General features: G+C 45.2%; 1 protein-coding gene across 1 annotated transcript; it reads right to left on the reverse strand.

Moving 5' to 3' along the window:
* Positions 1-708: 708 nt before the first annotated feature.
* On the reverse strand, positions 709-19248 carry LOC145415447 (histone-lysine N-methyltransferase SETMAR-like). The gene is made up of 3 exons (XM_080284726.1): positions 19109-19248; positions 1102-1565; positions 709-929 (listed from the first exon to the last, which is right to left on the reverse strand). The coding sequence occupies exons 1-3, from the start codon at positions 19246-19248 to the stop codon at positions 709-711; spliced, it is 825 nt and encodes a 274-aa protein (XP_080140852.1).
* Between the last annotated feature and the right edge of the window lie 1340 nt (positions 19249-20588).

A 20588-nucleotide genomic window follows, 5' to 3' on the forward strand; every position in this document is an offset into this window, starting at 1 on the left:
AAAAGTGAGTGCAATGGAAATGAGTTACTTGAGGGGAGCATGTGGAGTGACATGGAGGGACAGGTTGACGAATGAAGAAGTGAAGGAACGTTGTGGGGTGGATGTGGATGTGGTTGAGAAGATTAGGAGAAATACACTGAGGTGGTTTGGACATGTGGAGAGAATGGAGAATGGAAGACCGACTAAGAGGGTGTATGTAGGTGAGGTGGAGGGAGGGAGAGGGAGAGGTAGACCGAGGATGAGGGGGAGGGACGGAGTTGAGAGGTATATGAGGGAGGGGGGAGTGAGTTGGGGGGAGGGTAGTCAAATGGTGGGTGACAGAGCGACTTAGAGGCGTTTTGTCTGTGGCCACCTTTTGCGGGATTAGGGCGTCGGGATATATATATATATATATATATATGTATATACAGTATATATATACGAGGGAAAGTCAAAAATTATCCGCACTTTTGTTTCTGTAATTTATTAAAACAAAAGCAGGAGTTGAACAATTACATCATTTTTCTACATAGTCTCCTTGCTTTTCGATGCACTTCTTCTTGACATCCACATGCTTGCTTATTCCATCAGAGAAGAAGGATTTCGGCTGGTCGCGCAGCCATTTATGTACCACTTCCTGCACTTCTTTGCTCGTAGCAAATTGACGACCTCGTAAAGCATCTTTAAGTGGTCCAAAGAGGTGATAGTCAGAAAGGGCGAGATCTGGGCTTATGCAGGGTGTTCCAGCACCTCGAAACCCAATTTTTCAATGATGTCAACTGTGTGGGCGGCCGTATGTGGGCGTGCATTGTTGTGCAACAACAACACTTCCTTTGACAATAGGCCTCGGCATTTGGTGCGAATTGCTGGTTTCATGTTGGCCAGCATTTCACTGTAGCCTACACTGGTGACTGTAGACCCCTTTTCCCGGTAATGTTCCAGTATAGACCCTTTTTAGTCCCCAAAAATGGTTAGCATCACTTTTCCTGCAGAAGGTTGAATCTTGAATTTCTTCGTCGTTGGCAATCCCGGGTGTTTCCACTCCATACTCTGCCTTTTGGATTCTGTCTCAAAATGATGGACCCAGGTCTCATCTCCTGTGACTATTCTCTCCAAAAACACCTTCATCGTTGTAGCGGTCGAGTAAGCATTGACAGATCACACGATTGTGCTTATGCACTTTGGTAAGCTCTCTTGGCACCCATCTCACATAGACTTTATGGAAGCGAAGCTTGTCGTGGATGATTTCGTATGCAGAACCATGACTAATGTGCAGAGAACATGCCACCTCATCGATGGTCACTCGTCGGTTCGCCAGAATCATCTTTCGTGCTTGTTGAATCTTCATGTCAGTGGTGGAGGTTGTTGGGCGTCCTGCTCCCTCTACCTCCTTCACGCTTGTCTGGCCATTTTTGAACTTCTCGATCCATACATACACACTTCTACGCGGTAGAGCGCTGTCCCCGTATTGCACTGAAAGTCTGCGATGAATTTCAGCCCCTGACACACCTGCAGACCAGAGGAATCGAATCACTGGTCTCTGTTCTTCCTTGGTGCACACTGCCAGCAGAGCGGCAATGTTTGCTCTGTAACACAAAAAAGAAACATGGAGCGATTAACATCAAACCTCGGTTACTTAACCACAAGAGTACCACATTTTAGCACCCGAGAACTGAAGGCTGTGTGGCCAGCCTAACGGAACTTATCACGAAAGAGCAGAAAATTTTTGACTTTCTCTCATATATATACAGAGAGAGAGAGAGTATATATATATATATATATATATATATATATATATATATATATATATATAAAGTGTAATCGACCCACGCAAGCCGACTGGGTGCAAGCATACTTTAGCACGCGATACTGGTTCAACCACAGCACCCCTTATGTCCGCCAAAGGAGTACATAGCTGGGAGAACATTCCCAAAGTTTGTTACCCTAGCAGGGTGCCAACCCTGGTTCTCCCACGTACGAAAATGCACACTCTACCGCTATGCCACAGAGGCTCCATATATATATATATATATATATATATATATATATATATATATATATACCTAGGCTGCTTCCCCCAAGGAAAGGGAGGTAGCCGAGACAGGACGACACACTCCCCATTTACTCATCCATTCAAACACATTCATTTGCATCTTAGCCTCAAAGGGGAGAACGGACAGATCCTCACCGCACCACACCGCACAAGGGTCAACTGCGCAATGCAATCAGTGACATCCGCAGCAGGGCCCGACAGCAGAACTGGTTTACCCCTGCCACATCATAACAGACCCATCCCCTTACCCGCACCTGACCTGATTAGCTGATCAGACCAAATGCAGGAAAATATCCCCTCAGGGCTGCGTCATCACTTATTCATTCACAATTTCTCTCCATTTATTTCTGCCACGCACAGCCACTCTTCCTTGCTCAATAGACATCCCTCCCACATCCAACTCTCTTCACACTGTCCATCCATCCTATTCGTGGTCTTCCTCTCAGCCTTACACCTCTCACATCAGATCTAGTTATCTTTTTCACCAATCGCTCATTATCCATTCTCTCCATATGCCCAAACCATCGCAACACCCTCTGCTCAACTCTACCAGCCATCTCTCGAATAACTCCAGTTCTCCTTCGCACTTCATCATTTTGCACCCGATCCATACGCGTCACTCCACACATACTCCTCAGACACCTCATCTCCATTACATTCAAACTTTTCCTCTCTGCTACACCCATATTCCATGTTTCAGCCCCATATAATGCAGTCGGTACCACAACACCCTCATACAGCCTTCTCTTGACATCCATTCTAAGCGAACGACATTTAAACACTTTTTTCATTCCTCCCAGCACCTTTCCTACTTCATTTATTCTAACTTCACTTCTGCATCTATTCTTCCATCCACAGTAACATGTGACCCTAGATATTTAAAACACTCTACCTCCTCAAGCAACTCACCATTCAAAACTATATTCATCCCCCTACCATCTATCAACCTCATACACTTCATCACTTTACTCTTATTCTCATTTACTTTCAATTTCCTCCTTTCACACACCCTTCCAAACTCCTCTATCAACTTCCTCAATCTCTCCTCTGAATCATATCTGAATCACACACATATATATATATATATATATATATATATATATATATATATATATGGGGCCTCTGTGGTACAGTGGAAGAGTGTGTGTTTTTGTACATGGGAGAACCAGGGTTCGCGCCCCACAAGGTTAACAACTTTGGGAGTGTTCTTCCGGCCATATACTGTTTTGGCGGATATAAGGGGTGCTGTGGTTGAACCAGTGTTGAGTACTACAGTATGCTTGCACCCGGTCAGCTTGCGTGGGCCGTTTGCACTTGGATCACAAACCACACACACGTCCAAAGCCACTCCAACACAACAGTTACACTTACAAGCACTTCTTACCCTAAATACAATCTCTACCAGACAGCCTAAGCCACTTGGTAGAGATACATAAGCTGTATTGTTCCCACGTTGGTCAGGATAGGCCGGTCCTGCAGTGGATACTCAAACAGTTGATGATGATTATATATATATATATATATATATATATATATATATATATATATATATTTAACCCATTGGAGCCCAGTGTCCGGAATATTGGACAGAACTGGGTTTTGCCAAGTCTTTGTAAAGTAGGTAATCCCCAGGTAGGGACCTATGAGCTTCGCGACTATGAGCCGACAGGCAGAGGGCGGTATGCATAGTACCCACCCAGTGCCATGCCTCGCCCAGCACCCCTGGGATCCAATGGGTTAATGACTGGCCAACGGGTAGGGTCCTATGAGCTTCGCGACTATGAGCCGACAGGCAGAGGGCGGTATGCATAGTACCCACCCAGTGCCATGCCTCGCCCAGCACCCCTGGGATCCAATGGGTTAATGACTGGCCAACGGGTAGGGTCCTATGAGCTTCGTGACTATGAGCCGATAGGCGGAGGGTGGTACGCTTAGTATCCACCCAGTGCCATGCCTTGCCCAGCACCCCTGGGATCCAATGGGTTAATGACTGGCCAGCCTACCAGTCTCTTTAACCCACTGGAGCCCAATGTCCGGGATATTGGACAGAACTGGGATTTTTCAAGTCCTTATAACGTAGGGAACCCCCAGGTAGGGACCTATGAGCTTCTCGACTATGAGCCGATAGGCGGAGGGCGGTACGCTTAGTACCCACCCGGTGACATGCCTCGCCCAGCACCCCTGGGATCCAATGGGATATATATATATATATATATATATATTGTTACATAGCCTATGATTTCATCATCCTTTGTGTAATTCTAACGTACAGTGTGCTGCCTGTTTGATCACGAGCGTGTTCTACCTCACTCCCCCCTTCTACCGTTATAGTAGAGTAAGTCGTTCTTTCTGTTGTTCAGAGCGGGATTGTCAACTCTTTGTCCCCATGGCTTCATTTGCGCGTCCTTCTTACAAGTTGTATCAAGCTCTGCTGGCCCCTATATAATGAGCTCAGTCTCTACATTAATTGCCACTTAGATCTACTCCTCATTTTGTTCACATCTCTGTCCTCCCCTGTACAGTTATTATTGTGAGTGCTCAGGAAGTCTTCAACCACCTAGCAGCTGTGTAATTTGAGTATAAGTGTTATTGCATTTTGTTCTTGTACTGTATAGCATAAATTGTTAATTTGTAGGCCTAGTGAGGTTTTTGTAATTCATGTAAGGTTCTTATTGTTAGCCATTGTTCATAATAGTTTGTATCTGTAATAATTTATCTTGCATTAACTGAGCATTACCCAGTGTATTTTCATTTTGTCAGGGCTGACTTAGGTAAATTTACTCTTGCTAATTTCATGTTAATAGAGGCTATTGCAGTTAACCATATATTTAACCTGTTTTTTGCCATTACATTATCCTTATGACTCTTGAATGTTTTGTTGTTAGTTTGAGCATTAAACTTTAACTTGTAATTTTACCTGACTCTTTTGTTTTGAACCTGGAACTTTACGGGACAGTAGTGATTTTTAGTATTCTCACTTAAAGTGTACATTATCTTTCGCTGTTCCGTAACATAAATTTGGCGACCTCTTATCAGGATATTCAGGATATTATCATAATGATATTGCTTGATGTTTTGTGACTGTGAATTATTCATGATGTCTACTATTTGTAACTTGCAATACTTTGGTGATAGAAACTCCGTGTACAAACAGCTAGATAAGGAGTTTATTACAAGCTCACAGTAAAACAGTCTGCCCGGCTAGGATGTCTGCTATCAACTGATGCAATAACGCCGTCTTCAGGCGTGGGAAAGCATGCTGACCTAGCAAATTTAGTGGGGGCATGTATGCATTGGGGGGGACATATATACATCGGGGGTAGACATATTGTGGAGGGGGTACACTACTCCCCCGGGTAGCTGAGACGGTGTCTCCTGACACCGGGAGTTGAATGGTGTTTGATTATAGGAGTAAGGCAGGACCGGGAGGCTTGTACAAGGGATAAGTATGATACAGGGGCAGTAGGGGAGACATGGCCATGTTGAGGGGAGGGAATTAGAAGGATATATACATGTAAGATATACAAGGAATAATAGGTACAAATCCAGTAAGGGTCGAAGGTATATATAAACATAATGGGAATTACACAATAATAGTTTGATACATGATAAACAAGGAGTAGATATGAGAGTTCTAGTGTTGTTCTTCCTTCATGTTTTTTTTTTTTTTTTATGTATTTTCTGTAGGATACACTGGCACTCAGTAATGCATGAAAGAAATATCATCATTATCCAGTAGGCAGAGTGCTGTTCACAGTTTGGTTAATTGTTAGATGGCAATGGTAGTCAAGGAATGTGAGGGCACTAAGTACGGGGAGTTTCTACGTCGTATGTAGGGCGTACTATGCCTGTAGCGACTCTGATTTCCTGGAGTCGACGTTCCATTTTTCTGACACAACAATGCACTGCACAGATGATGAGTAGAAAACCCATGAAAGCGATAACCACAGGGGGAAACAAAACTGTTGGAGGAACCCATGAACGGCTGAAGGCCAGAGAAAATTGATCCATAATGAAATCACTGTCATTGAGGAAGGTGAGCATGCGCAAGGGAGGGGAGGTGATGGTAATGTTGGCAGAAGGTAGGGTTGAAGGCATGTCAATTGGTTGAAAGATGTCATAGGAGTGGTTACGAACAGCTTGGTGATAGAGAGTGGCGTAAGTGATGACGGACTCTGATTCGACGGTACAATAGTCAGGTGCTTTGTAGAGACCACTAGCGGGGACAGAGCGAACGGAAGAACCAGGACACATGATTGTGACAGAGAGGGGAACAGCAAAGAAGAAGTACTGGACATGGTTGAGGTGAGCATGGTGGACGGGGAGGTCAGGAGCTGGGACAAAAGAACAGGCCGAGTAGATGGAATGGTTGCGAACTAAAGCAGACTCACAGGGTGTGGCACTGCTAGGGAAGATAGCGAAAAGGTGGGCAGCACAGAGACGAGAGGTCGGAGTAAGGGAGGAACAGTGCTGGAGGTCTGTGGAAGAAAGGAAGGCAACGGAAAGATGATCATGGGAGAGGAGGAAATATTCTGAAGGAACAGATACCTGTAACAAGGAGTTGTTGAGGCGGAAAGGGAAGGGAATGATGTGGAAAAGGTTAAAGGTTATGGCAGAACGGAGAGGAATATGGACGACGACGGATGTAGTGAGAAGAGTGGCTTCGAGAACAGGATAATAATATTCAAGGGAGGAGTAAGGGAGGACTGGGGAGAGACCGAAGGTGGAGTAAGCCCATTCCAGGACAGAACGGAGAGCTGAGACAGGTACTAAGTCGGCAGTGACACGTCCATTGATAGCATCGACCAGGATATGAACCAAGGTAGAGACTTGAGACAGGAGAGAGTCAACGGCCAGTTGGAGATTATCCATGTTGAGTTTGAGGTAGAAGAACTGAGAGATAACGTTGAGATCTGAAAGGTGGCATTGTAAGATATCGGTGAAATTGTTTAGAGTGGACGTGACTTCATTGAGTTGGGTTGTGAGTTTCTGTAACATAGTGTGTTGGATTTTAATGACTCAGCGTTGTGATTCTAGGGCTGAAGCTAAATGAGTGAGATCAGATTTGAAGCCAGAAATGTCACGGGCTGTAGCAACGCCAAACAAGCCACTCAGAATCTCACCGCCGAAGTCGAAGAGACCTCGTTTCACACGAGAACGACCCATGGGTGTCTGAATGGAAAATGTGTCATTGAGCTCAGTGAATCTATTACTTATGTATTGCAATTGCCAGGAGAGTGGGAGAAAAAGGTTATAGAGATACTCATTCGGGTTGTGTGTCCCCATGAGGGCCGTGAGATAGTTCCTGATTCCGTGGAGCTGGTGCACGTAGGCAGGTAGGGCAATGGCTACGTCGGCCAGGGGCGCAAGATCGTAGCGCAAGGAGACCTCGCCTCCTGAGCCGACCAAGGCCCCGGGACGTACTCCACCATCGTCCTGACCTGACCCAGACCCCAGGAGGGTCAGCACTGCCAGCAGGGAGATCGCTAACATCGTACCTAGAAAATCAGGGTAGAGTTAATGGGGGAGGTCGTGAAGAGGTTGATGGGCAGAGCGCAGTTTGGACCGATATTGATTGATTGATGAATGAGCAGGTGGAGATGGAGAGGAAGGAGACTGAGGGATAGGTGGAGACAAAGTAGACTGAGGGATGGGAGGAGGGGAAGAGGGGGCAGGAGGTTGTGTAAGTGACTCTTCCAACACGAGGCCACGGGGTGCTCGCTTTAAGTCATTGACGTGGACCCATCTGGTGTCCCTAGTGGACAGGTCCTGGAGGTGAAATTTGTTGCCTTGTTGAGTGAGGACGCGGTGGGGCCCTGTAAATTTGTCATCCAACTTAGAGGAACGTGTATGGGAATGAGCAAAGAGAAGATCGCCTACATTGATAGTGATAGGGGAGGCGGACTTATGTTAGCGCTGCAGCATGTCCTCCTGAGAGGAAGCCAAAGTGGATTGGACATACTGGTGGATTGTCTGGATGTTGGCCAATTTTAGTTTAACATAATCATCCATGTTGTAGATGGGTTCTGGCTTTGAGGATAAGAGAGAGTATGGGAGGTCCTTGTCAAAACCAAAAAGGACGAAGAAGGGAGATTCAGCAATGGATGCATTGATGGAGCTATTGATGGAGGATGCCACTTGGGGAATCCAGTCATCCCAGGACGAACTATGGAAGCCTAGATGTCTGAGGCACTCTAAGATTTTACAGTTGTGGCGTTCTACAAGGCCATTGGAAGCCGGATGGTTAGGCACGACATTGCACTTACTGATATGAAAGTGGCGACAGATCTCATCGAGAAGGCTATTGTTGAATTTTGTACAAGGTCAGAAGGTCGAGGAGTTGAGGCGTATTTTCTGGGAAATCTGTGCAAGTGAGATGTGAGAGCATATCGGGTGAATACATCGGCGCAGATCCCGTAGAGTTAATAGTACATACACCGATTGGCGTATCATCAGTCTGAATAGTAGGAACTGAGGAATCCTGGCACACCTTTACGGCCGCTGGGTATACTAGGAAGTCTCCAATCTTTACACCACTTTTAAGTTTTAGTGGAGCATTTGTGACATTGAGCAAGTACAGGTAGCATAAACTGTCCTCTAAGACTGTACACCACGCTGACTCATAAGTCAAGCCATTCACACAACACGTCTCAGGTAGGGTTAGTACATCCACTCCTTCTTTCGCACCGGCAACACAAACAGAGACTTTGGTGAACTCATGCGGTAACAAAATTGTGCACGTATTCGTTACTGCACGTTTCGTCTCTGCGTGTTGGAGAAGATCATTCAGACTGTGTGAGGTAGGTAACTGAGACATGTCTGAGTCAGCGATAGTGTTGTCTGGAGAGGATGTAAGAGCCATGTTCGAGGGCTGAGATGATGTATCAGGAGACATTGAGGAATTTATGTCCTTGCTCGCAGTCAGTAAAGGAATGATCTCTGTATTCTCAGATGATGAGAGTGGTGGTTTGGGCTGGGTTGGACTTTTTGGTAGTGATAGGGGCTGAGGTAATTGAAGGACTGATTTGATCATAAGAACAGGACGGGGACATTCCATAGTGTAAACCGGGAATCCAGAAATGTCTATACTACCACAAGCTGGTAATAATGCAATGGAATGTTGTGCCATGGTGGAGAAACCAATAAGGGCATCTGCGGGATACTGCAAGTCATTAGTGACATGAAATTCAATGAGGATAGGGGGCAAATCTCTGTGAAGTTTGACTTCAAGGGTGACTCTTCCCTTAACCTTAAACTCTGAGCCGTTAACACCACATAGGCGAATGTCTGGTGGTTCTAGGAAACTGACGTGGCTGTGATGGCGATGAATAATTTGTAAGGAATTTTCGGAGATGAGATTTACTATAGATCCTCTGTCTAAGAAGAATGACGTTGGTATGTCATGACTGCTTCCGAGAATGACTAAACCCGAGGATGTTATGGGACCTACATGGCGGATGGAGAGTTGGGTTTCTGGTTCTACGTGATATTGGTCTGATACGGGAGCGGCGCTTCCCCCGACTGTGGGCGGTTGAGGTAACGACATTCCTCAGTGGTGTGAGTCGTGCTTGATTTGTGGTATTTGCAGTGTGGACGACGTGAGCGGGAAGGCGTACGCTGTCTGGTTTGGGAGTGAGGACGTCTGTATGTACGGTCGCAACTGGATGCTCAATGTCCAGGATGACCACAGTACCAGCAAAGAATAGAAGATTGTCTGTTCCGTCGGGCACTAGATTGAGCACGACCTGCGGTAGGAGAGCGATGTGTGGCAGGTCTGCCGCGTGTGGTGGGACGGGAGCAAGATTGGTCTGGGGTAGTGGAGGTGTGACAGACTGAGGAGGCCAAGGGTTGGGTGGTGCCCTGACGTGTGTAGTTCGAACCTGTTCTTTCATGAATGGCTTTAGAGACCTGAATAATTTTATCTCCTGGATTGAAACCGATTTCCAAGGCTAGCTCTCGCTGTTTAGGAGTAAGCCAGTGAAGGAATCTCAGGTAACCAATTAAGTCAGCAAAGTTGGTGAGTGAAAGCATTGGAACGCCATTCTTGTCTTCTAACCATTTCATGCCTACCAGTAATTGGAGGATCTCGCTACTAGTTGCTTTCATGGCGGCGGCAGCTTCGCGGAGCTTGGCATATTGCGCTGGGACGCACAAGTCCTCATCTAGTTGGTTTAGGAGATTAATGAATCCCATGAGAGACGCGGAATTTGAATGCTGGCAACAAAGGCTGATGAGTTCCGTACGAAAATCAGCAAAGGTACGAATGCTATCGAAATGTCCTGCACGGATCGCGGATCCGATGTCTGATTTACCGTGATGCAAGCGACCGAGGACGTAAGCTACTTTGAGCGATTCCTCTGTAATTTGTCTATTATTTATTTCAGTTTCGACTTCTCTGAGGAAACCATAGACAGACCAAGTTGGGCCCTGGCCGGTAAATTTGGGACGATTGGCATCGTCGAGATAGATAGACTGTGGAGGGTTGGCCATGGCTGGAAGTGCAAAAGTGGCAGGTAAGGGCGAGGAAGACGGGGTATGAAGGGAGGCAGGAGAAGTAACGACAGTGGAAGGAGTAGAGGAAGAAGAAGGGAGAGTAGAGGCAGGAGTAGAGGAGGAAGTATCTGGATTTACGAGGGTAGGACGGGTAGTAAGTGATTCTGCGGGAAGTGAAACGGGAGTCTCAGGGACAGGGCGGTGGTACTCTTTGCCACTTCGTAAATGAGTGATTGTGTTAGAGTCGGCAGACGGGGTATGAGCAGGTGATGTTTCCGGGTCAAGAGAGCTGGTGGTAAGCGGTTGACGTGGAAAGTATGACATTTAATGCGGCAATGGAAGATGAAAGGATGAAGATGGATACGTAGGTGGAAATGTATAAATAACAATGAGAGAATGGAATACACTAGGTGTGAAAATGAATGAAGGTGTGGGCATGGATGGTTTAAATAAAATGCGAAGGATGAGATGGATAATAAATAACGTAGGTGAAGATGAAAACGGGGTAATGGAAATGAGATGGAATATTTACAATAACCAATCTGTAGAGAAAATCGAGGATAATCTCTAGAGAAAGGAAAGATATACTATAGTTACACAGTAGAAACGGGAGTGTCGAGAGGTATGACGTGCAGGGTGGCTGGGCGTAGCTGGGCTGGGGCGGGGCGGGGCGGGGTGGGGCGGGGCGGGGCGACGGGGCGAGGCTGGGCGGGGCTGGGCGGGGGGCAGAGACAGCTGGGCGGAGAGGAGAAAAGAAGCCGCGATGAATCACCGGCAGGGAGTGGCGGTCTTAGGAGGCTCCGTAATGCAGACCAGATGCAGGCGACGGCGGAGGCCGGTGGTGGGTGGTGAGGCAGATGTCGGCGCAAGGCAGGTGTAAAGCTGGTGAATTGCAAATGCAGAGAATGGTGGTGGGCAGACAGTGGGCAGACAGTGATAAGTGGCACCGTGGGGGCAGGAGCTATGATGAGTCCGGAAGAGGTGCGGGGAACAGGTGCAACAGGTGCGTAGGTCGGCAACGGCGACACATGCGGTCAGGAACAAGGCGTATGGGTGCGGTTGTTTGAGAGGTGAGCACCGGTGAGAAAAATGGTACACTCGAAAAGCACAGCCAAGGTATAGAGGCACGGAGGAAGGGGCGAGGCTGGCAGATGCGAGACGTCGTGTATCTTGTATCAGTAAAAATCCAAGGAGGTGGTCAAAATGTGATGGTTCGAAACACTGCTGCTACCAAATGTAACTTGCAATACTTTGGTGATAGAAACTCCGTGTACAAACAGCTAGATAAGGAGTTTATTACAAGCTCACAGTAAAACAGTCTGCCCGGCTAGGATGTCTGCTATCAACTGATGCAATAACGCCGTATTCAGGCGTGGGAAAGCATGCTGACCTAGCAAATTTAGTGGGGGCATGTATGCATTGGGGGGGACATATATACATCGAGGGTAGACATATTGTGGAGGGGGTACATATTGCTACACTTGATGAAGCCAAAGATTTTTTGTCAAATGTGCAAACAGTGTGTGATGTAGAAAACAGAACAAAGAATGAACTTAAGCTTGTTGCTCAACAATTGGGAATTGCAGTTCACTCTCATCATTCTAAAGATCAAATTGTTGGCATGATTAATAAAAGCCTGTTTAATGTAACTCCTCCAAATGAGCAAATGCAGATTGAAATAGCTAAGTTACAGCTAGCCCTGCAGGAGGCTCGTGTTAAGGAGGCTGAGTTTCAAGCACGTGCTAAGGAGGCTGAGTCTCAGGCTAAGGAGGCGGAGTCTCATGCTAAGGAGGCTGAGTTTCAGGCTCGTGCTAAGGAGGCTGAGGCACAAGTTGAAATTGCTAGGATTCAGGCAGACCATGAGTATCGCATGAAACAAGGTGGAACTGGATCATCTAGCTCTGATGATTTTGATGTGGCTAAAAATGTTAAACTTGTCCCTCCTTTTAATGAATCTGATTTAACAAAGTATATTCAGTTGTTTGAGAGGGTAGCTACAGGTTTTAATTGGCCCAAACAGTATTGGCCAGTACTCCTTCAAACTGTTCTCACCGGTAAAGCTCAAGTAATTTATGCATCTTTGCCTCAGGATCAATCTGATAATTATGATGTAGTTAAGAGCTTGATTCTTAAGGCCTATGAGCTTGTTCCTGAAGCCTATAGAGTAAATTTTAGGACAACTTACAAGCAAGATAAGCAATCCCATGCTGAGTATGGAAAAATCAAAGAAGATCTGTTAGAGCAGTGGTTAAATTCTAAGAATGTGGATTCTGATTTTGGTAAATTTAAGCAGATGATTTTGCTGGAGGACTTCAAGAGGTGTATTTATAAAGATGTAAGCCTATATCTTGATGGGAAAAGAATAGATAATTTGTCTGATGCTGCAGTTTTAGCTGATGAATATGTTCTCACTCACAAGAGATATTCTAAAGAAAAAGGGAAAGCTGAGAGTAAGTACGTTGCCTCTACTCAGAGTACAGGTAACAGGAAAGAGAATAAAGATGATGTTTCTCAGGAAGTAAATACCAGCTCCACCTCTAGATTTCAGAAAAGTAAATGTACTTATTGTAGTAAGCTTGGTCATACTACGGAGAGATGTTTCAGGAGACAGCGTGATGTGAACAAAAAGGAGTCTTTAAATATTCAGTCAATTGGTCTAGTGTCCACCCTTGAGAGTTCCCAGAATTCTTTAACCGAGTTAACTGAACCTGCTTTGAGGGGTAACATAAATTCTCATGATGGAGCTCCTCTTTTGAGCAGTAACGTGGGTGACACTCTCAAGAGTTCATGTGCTAATTTCCTGTCTGATGGTTTTGTCAGTCCTCTGGGCAGTAATGACAGGAAATCAGTTAAAATATATCGTGATACAGGTGCTTGCCAATCTCTTATGCTGACCAGTGTTCTAGGCTCTAATGTTAATTCCTCTGATGAAACTGTAATCTTACAAGGTGTAGGGAATAAATACTTCTCTGTCCCTCTGTGCAGAGTGAATTTAGAGTCTGGTTTTGTTAATGGTTCCGTTATGGTTGGGTTGGTTGAGACACTCCCAATGTCAGGTGTAACTTTCTTACTTGGAAATGATATTGGTGGAAGTCAAGTGTGTCCAGCTCCTCAGTTGTCTAGTGAGCCAGTGGCTGCATCCCAGGATTGTGGTGTCCCTGATGTGTTCCCTGCATGTGCTGTCACTAGGGCTAAGTCTAAAGTTACTGGTGACTTAGAGGATAATGATGATGATGATGTTATCCTAGCTGACACTTTTCTTGCTAATTTGGACCACTCACCAGATGAGGCAGTACCCCGTAGTGTTGATAATTTGTCTCGTCAAGAGTTGGTTGAGTTGCAGGTTGCTGACCCTGAGTTGAAAGGTCTAGCTAACTCTGCTTACAGTGAAGAAGAGTCAGCCGGTGCTTCTACTTGTTATTATTTAAAGTCAGGAGTAATATGAGGAAGTGGAGACCCCCAACAGCATCAGCCGACTGTGAATGGGAGGTTGTACATCAAGTTGTCATCCCTCGTGTTTGTAGGCAGGATATCATTAGAGTGGCTCATGATTCCAGTTTGGCAGGACACCTTGGAGTGAGGAAGACTGTGGCATGCATTTTGAAACACTTCTACTGGCCAGGTATCTTCAGGGATGTTTCCTGGTATTGTAAGTCTTGTCACACCTGTCAAGTTGTGGGGAAGTGTAATCAGACCGAAAAGGTTGCACCTCTAGTTCCCATTCCTCCTTTTGAGGCGCCTTTCACCCGTGTGTTGGTGGATATTGTGGGCCCTCTTCCTAAGACTTCTTCAGGATTTTCTTATGTGTTGACCCTGATTGATATGGCTACTCGTTATCCTGAAGCCATTCCACTTAGAAATATCTCAGCAAAGAACGTGGTTAAGGAAATGCTGGGGTTCTTCACAAAGTTTGGTCTGCCCAAGGAGGTACAGTCAGACCGGGGAAGTAATTTCACATCAAATGTTTTCAAGCAGTCTCTGAAAGAGTTGGGCATCACCCAGATCACGTCTTCAGCTTACCATCCCCAGACCCAAGGAGCGTTGGAGAGATATCATCAAACACTCAAATCGATGCTCAAGAAATACTGTTTGGAACATCAGAAAGACTGGGATAAAGAGAATCTCCAAATGAATCACTGGGCTTCTCACCTTTTGAACTACTGTTTGGCCATGAAGTAAGAGGACCCCTTAAGCTACTCAAGGAATGCTGGCTGTCGGAGGAAGATGACGTCAACCTGCTGGAGTATGTGATGAAGTTCAAAGAACGGCTGCCCACTGCTTTACAGCTGGCGAGAGAGAATTTAGGAGATGCTCAGGAGAAGATGAAGACTTGGTATGATAAGAAGTCCAGGTTACGCCTCTTTCAGCCAGGAGATCAGGTTTTGATTCTGCTACCAGTGCATGGGCAACCTCTTCAAGCCAAGTTTAGTGGTCCTTATTTCGTGGAGAAGAAACTCAGTGATGTCAACTATGTCATCGCCACACCGGATCATAGAAAGAACAAGCAACTTTGTCACATCAACATGCTAAAGTTATATCACAGGCGGGATGAAAATAATCCAGTCTGCACTGTGGCTGTTCCACCCGAGTCTGCAAGTGAAGCTCTCCCATGCAGCATGAGCCTGAGTGATAGTTTGGGGAAGAATCCTGATATCATGAATGATCTCCAGACTAAGCTTTCTCATCTACCTCCCGAGGAAAGGCAGGAGTTTTCGGCATTACTGCAGGAGTACCAGCAAGTGTTCCGTGCCACTCCAGGAAGAACCACTGTGTTGATGCATGATGTCGATGTTGGAGACGCAAAGCCAATTAAACTGCCTCCTTACCGTGTGAACCCAGTGAAAGTTCCTCTCATCCAGAAGGAGCTTGGCTACCTGTTTGACCACAAGATGATTGAGCCCTGTCAGAGCGAGTGGAGTTCTCCTGTCACTCTAGTCACTAAGCCAGGTGGGTCACAGCGGCTTTGCATCACTCTACAGACGTGTTAATCAGATAACCAAAACAGACACTTACCCTCTCCCTCACGTGGAAGATTGCATAGACAAGATCGGAAAGGCTAGGTACATAAGTAAGTTTGATTTGTTAAAGGGATACTGGCAAGTACCTATGACTGAATGTGCTAGGGAGATCTCATGTTTTGTAACACTAGGAAAAACTTTTGCATGTTCTGTAATGCCATATGGTATGAAAAATGCACCAGCCACTTTTCAGAAGCTCATGAATGTTGTAACAGAGGGTTTGGCAGGGTGTGTTGTTTATATTGATGATGTATTAATCTTCAGTGACAACTGGAAAGATCACCTATGCCATGTCAGTAAATTTCTTGAGCGTTTGGTTCAGGCTAATCTTGTAGCTAATTTATCAAAGTGTGAGTTTGGTCAAGCTAAAGTTCAGTACCTTGGGTACGTAATTGGTGATAGACATGTTGCACCACCAGGAGCTAAGGTTCAGGTTATAAGTGATCTTCCCAGACCTAAAAGTAGGAAAGAGCTACAAAGATTTTTGGGAATGGTAGGTTATTACAGGAGATTTGTTCTTAACTTTTCAATTCTTGTATCACCACTTACAGACCTACTGAAAAAGGGAGTTAAATTTGTCTGGACCGATAACTGTGAATCCTCTTTCAACAAACTTAAAGCTATCCTATTAAGTCAGCCAGTGCTCGCTACTCCAAATTTTGCTAAGCCTTTTAAGATGGCTGTTGACGCAAGTGATACAGGAGCTGGAGGTGTTTTGCTGCAAGAGGATGATCAGGGTATTGAACACCCTGTATCTTATTACAGTAAGAAGTTCACTCCACCTCAAAAGAACTACTCAACTATTGAGAAAGAGCTTTTGGCCTTGATTTTGGGTTTACAACATTTTTCATTTTATTTGTGTCCTGGTTTTGACCCCATAGTCATTTATACCGATCATAACCCACTGAAATTCCTTAGTAAGTTTAAAGATAAAAATCAGAGATTGACAAGATGGAGTCTACTTCTTCAGGAGTATTCATTAGACATACAGCATGTCAAGAGGAAAGAAAATGTTATTGCAGATTGCTTATCTAGACTTTAGACAGATTGTTTTAGAGTAATAAGAAATTTCCTTTGTAATTTTTTTTTTCTTTGTGGGGAGGTGTTACATAGCCTATGATTTCATCATCCTTTGTGTAATTCTGACGTACAGTGTGCTGCCTGTTTGAACACGAGCGTGTTCTACCTCACTCTCCCCCTTCTACCGTTATAGTAGAGTAAGTCATTCTTTCTGTTGTTCAGAGCGGGATTGTCAACTCTTTGTCCCCATGGCTTCATTTGCGCGTCCTTCTTACAAGTTGTATCAAGCTCTGCCGGCCCCTATATAATGAGCTCAGTCTCTATATTAATTGCCACTTAGATCTACTCCTCATTTTGTTCACATCTCTGTCCTTCCCTGTACAGTTATTATTGTGAGTGCTCAGGAAGTCTCCAACCATCTAGCAGCTGTGTAATTTGAGTATAAGTGTTATTGGATTTTGTTCTTGTACTGTATAGCATAAGTTGTTAATTTGTAGGCCTAGTGAGGTTTTTGTAATTCATGTAAGGTTCTTATTGTTAGCCATTGTTCATAATAGTTTGTATCTGTAATAATTTATCTTGCATTAACTGAGCATTACCCAGTGTATTTTCATTTTATCAGGGCTGACTTAGGTAAATTTACTCTTGCTAATTTCATGTTAATAGAGGCTATTGCAGTTAACCATATATTTAACCTGTTTTTTGCCATTACATTATCCTTATGACTCCTGAATGTTTTATTGTTAGTTTGAGCATTAAACTTTAACTTGTAATTTTACCTAACTCTTTTGTTTTGAACCTGGAACTTTACGGGACAGTAGTGATTTTTAGTATTCTCACTTAAAGTGTACATTATCTTTCGCTGTTCCGTAACAATATATATATATATATATATATATATATATATATATATATATATATATATATATATATATATATATATATATATATATATATATATTACATGGTTTAGCTTTTCTCCATCTATGTTCACTCTTGTTTTCTCAGGCTAGCTCTCTGAAGATATTTTCTAGGCATGCTGTAAATATTTTTAGTGAAACTGTATCTCTCTGATGCACGCGCTATTCAGTCTCAATTTGTTCCGAGTCTTTAAGTAATTTAACAGTAGCAGTGTGTTATGAGGAACACACTGAGGTGGTTTGGCCATATGGAGAGGATGGAGGGTGAAAGACTGACGAAGAGGGTGTATGTAAGTGAGGTGGAGAGGGGAAGAGGGAGGGGGAGGCCGAGGATGAGATGGAGGGATGGGGTGGAGAGGGGAAGAGGAAGGGGGAGGCTGAGGATGAGATGGAGGGATGGGGTGAAGAGGTATATGAGAGAGAGGGGTGTGAGTTGGGAGCAGCGCAGTGAAATTGCAGGGGACAGGACGACGTGGAGGCGATTTTTTTGTGGTCACCCCAAACGGGATTGAGGCTTCTGGCAATAGATAGGTAGTTCCTTCTTTATATATGTTTTCAAGCAGTGTTATGTTCTCATTCATTCCTTGTTCTCACAATAAATTTGTAACTGCTATGTGCTCCACTGTTTCGAAAGGATTTTCTTAACCCTCTCGCGCACGCATAAGTTTTAGTAAGTTTTACGGACCACGATTTTATTCGATGGCCCGCCCAGCCAGCCTGCCCATGCGCTGCTGAAAGCATGTATTCTCGCCTTATTTTCGCCAACCAAACCTCAATATACTGCCATGAAAGCTACATCATCTTATTCGTCGATGTTTGTTCTAGCTGATAAGCACACACACACACACACACACACACACACACACACACATACACACACACACAAAATAAAAAACACGAATAAAACTACATTAAGCTGGCGTGAATAAACAATGTGGAACGTCAATGTAACCTCCCAACATCACAATTCGAATATTTTCAATCATACAGAAATACTCGTACCTGGTTTTACCGCAAGCGAGAAAAAAAAAAAAAAAACTCTCCCCCCCAGCCTTTACCTGAAGACTATGCTCCCAAAGCCTTTTATATATATATATATATATATATATATATATATATATATATACAGACTGTAAAATCTCCAAGGGTTGTTTTGATAGTGCAATAACCTACTTGACATGACCACTACTCTTTTTTCCTAGTTACTGCTAATCAAGCTGTACTTTCTGTCATATCTGTAATATGTAGAAGGAAATGGTTATTTGTGTGAAAAATATAGGGGTATTGATATAGGTCACTATACAAATCAACAAAATTCGGAAAACTCGCTTCCTCCAGGGGTGTTGAGCTGCTTGCAGGACCTTGTGGGATTTGAAGATGAGGATGTAGAGTGTGAGTGTGTGTGTGTGTCTGTGGGTGTGTGAGTGTGTCTGTGGTTGTGAAATTGTTTGTTTGTGTGTGTGTGTGTGTGTGTGTGTGTGTGTGTGTGTGTGTGTGTGTGTGTACACTCCACTAGCGAATACTTTGCTTGGTGTGGTACTGTTCGAAGCAATCACCCACGCAAAGCGGCACATCACAAACAGGACACATGTGACTTGTGTCCCTCCTCATCTTCGCCAGGGCACACACAGTGCACCAGAGCCTCCTCTGCTTGGGGATCCTCTCCCATCGATGGCCCAGTGTGTGATCCAACCATACTCTGTTGTTGATGACTCTCCGACACTTGGTTGGATGTCCTCCTGGTCTTCCTCGGTCCTGTTGTCATGGAAGTGCAGCTGCAGGGCCGGACATGGCAGCGGCAGCAGGTTCTCCTAACGGACCAGGAACTGCTGGAGATGGTCGTCTCGGCACCCGTGCTGGTCCTCCAGGCGATGGTGGCGTTGGCTCCTGTGCTGGTCCTGCTCCTAGAGATGGTGGTGTTGGCACCTGCGCTGGTGCTGATCCTGGAGATGGTGTTGGACCAGGAGACAGTGGTGCTGGCATCCGTGGTGGTGCCGCTACAGGTGCTGCAAGTGCTGAAGGTCCTGCTGACTGTCAGGTTGGAAGATCAGGGGCATGGTGAATGACGTGCCCTGATGCGGGCCACTCTGCTTCATCAAAGTGGAGGAGCTTGTCAACAATCTCCTCCACTAAATCCAGCGGACTGACTGTCCCGCGCAAGCACTTCTTATACAAGGCGAACGTGTTGAAAATAGCCATCTGATTAAAGTAGAAGGTGATCTTCTTGGTCCATTTCACGGTCCACTGCTGGATGGAGTAATACTGGACCATCTGGTCGAAGTGATCCACCCCACCTATGTGTTGATTGTAGTCCTTCACTATGATGGGCTTGTCCACGGTCTTCTGGACATAGGTTGCCTCCCATCAGGACCCCTGGTCTTCCCTCAAACCTGCTTTTGGATGGTGCTTGTGCTGTGGAAGGTGGAGACCATGTTGATGATGCGCTTGTCCTTCCACAGCAACACCATCATATTGTTCTTGTGCCTTGCTGCCATGCCCCCCTCTGGCAGGCTCTTGGCCCTGGCGATGTCCTGCAGCTGATTTGTTGCTCCTCTTGCCAGGCATAAGGTATCACACATATAGGTTCCTTCACTGAAAAGGTGTTTGCACAAGGATGAAGAGTCATAATAGTTGTCCAAGTAAACTTTGCATCCCTGGTCCTTCAGCTGTTCTACGAGGCTCCAAACAGTGTTCTGCAGCATCTTCTTCTGCTCCATATACACCTCGAAGTTCCAGATGTATCCCAAGTAAAGCCTCAGCCAGGATATAGAACTTGATGGAGTACTTCGAGGGCTTAGGGGGTTGTAGACGCGAAACCTGAGGTGCCCCTTCCATACCAGTGAGCCCTTGTCCAGGCTGAGGTGCTCCTTAGGTAGGTAGGTGTCCTGGAACCAAACTGCTGAGGGAGGTACTCCATCACCATGTGAACCCTGATGAGCTGATCACGATTGTCCTGGGGTATAGAGAGTGAGTTGAAGGAGTGGAAGTGTTTTAGGATGGCCCTGAAGCGCCTCCCACTCATCACTCGCTGGAAAAGGGGGTAGTTGTGGGGACAGGATCTCCTCCAGTAATGCCTGATGGTTGACATATTGACCACCCCTATGA

Source organism: Coenobita brevimanus, chromosome 13 (assembly GCF_032717465.1).
Source record: "Coenobita brevimanus isolate Jiangsu-jjx chromosome 13, ASM3271746v2, whole genome shotgun sequence".
NCBI classification, from domain to species: domain Eukaryota; kingdom Metazoa; phylum Arthropoda; class Malacostraca; order Decapoda; family Coenobitidae; genus Coenobita; species Coenobita brevimanus.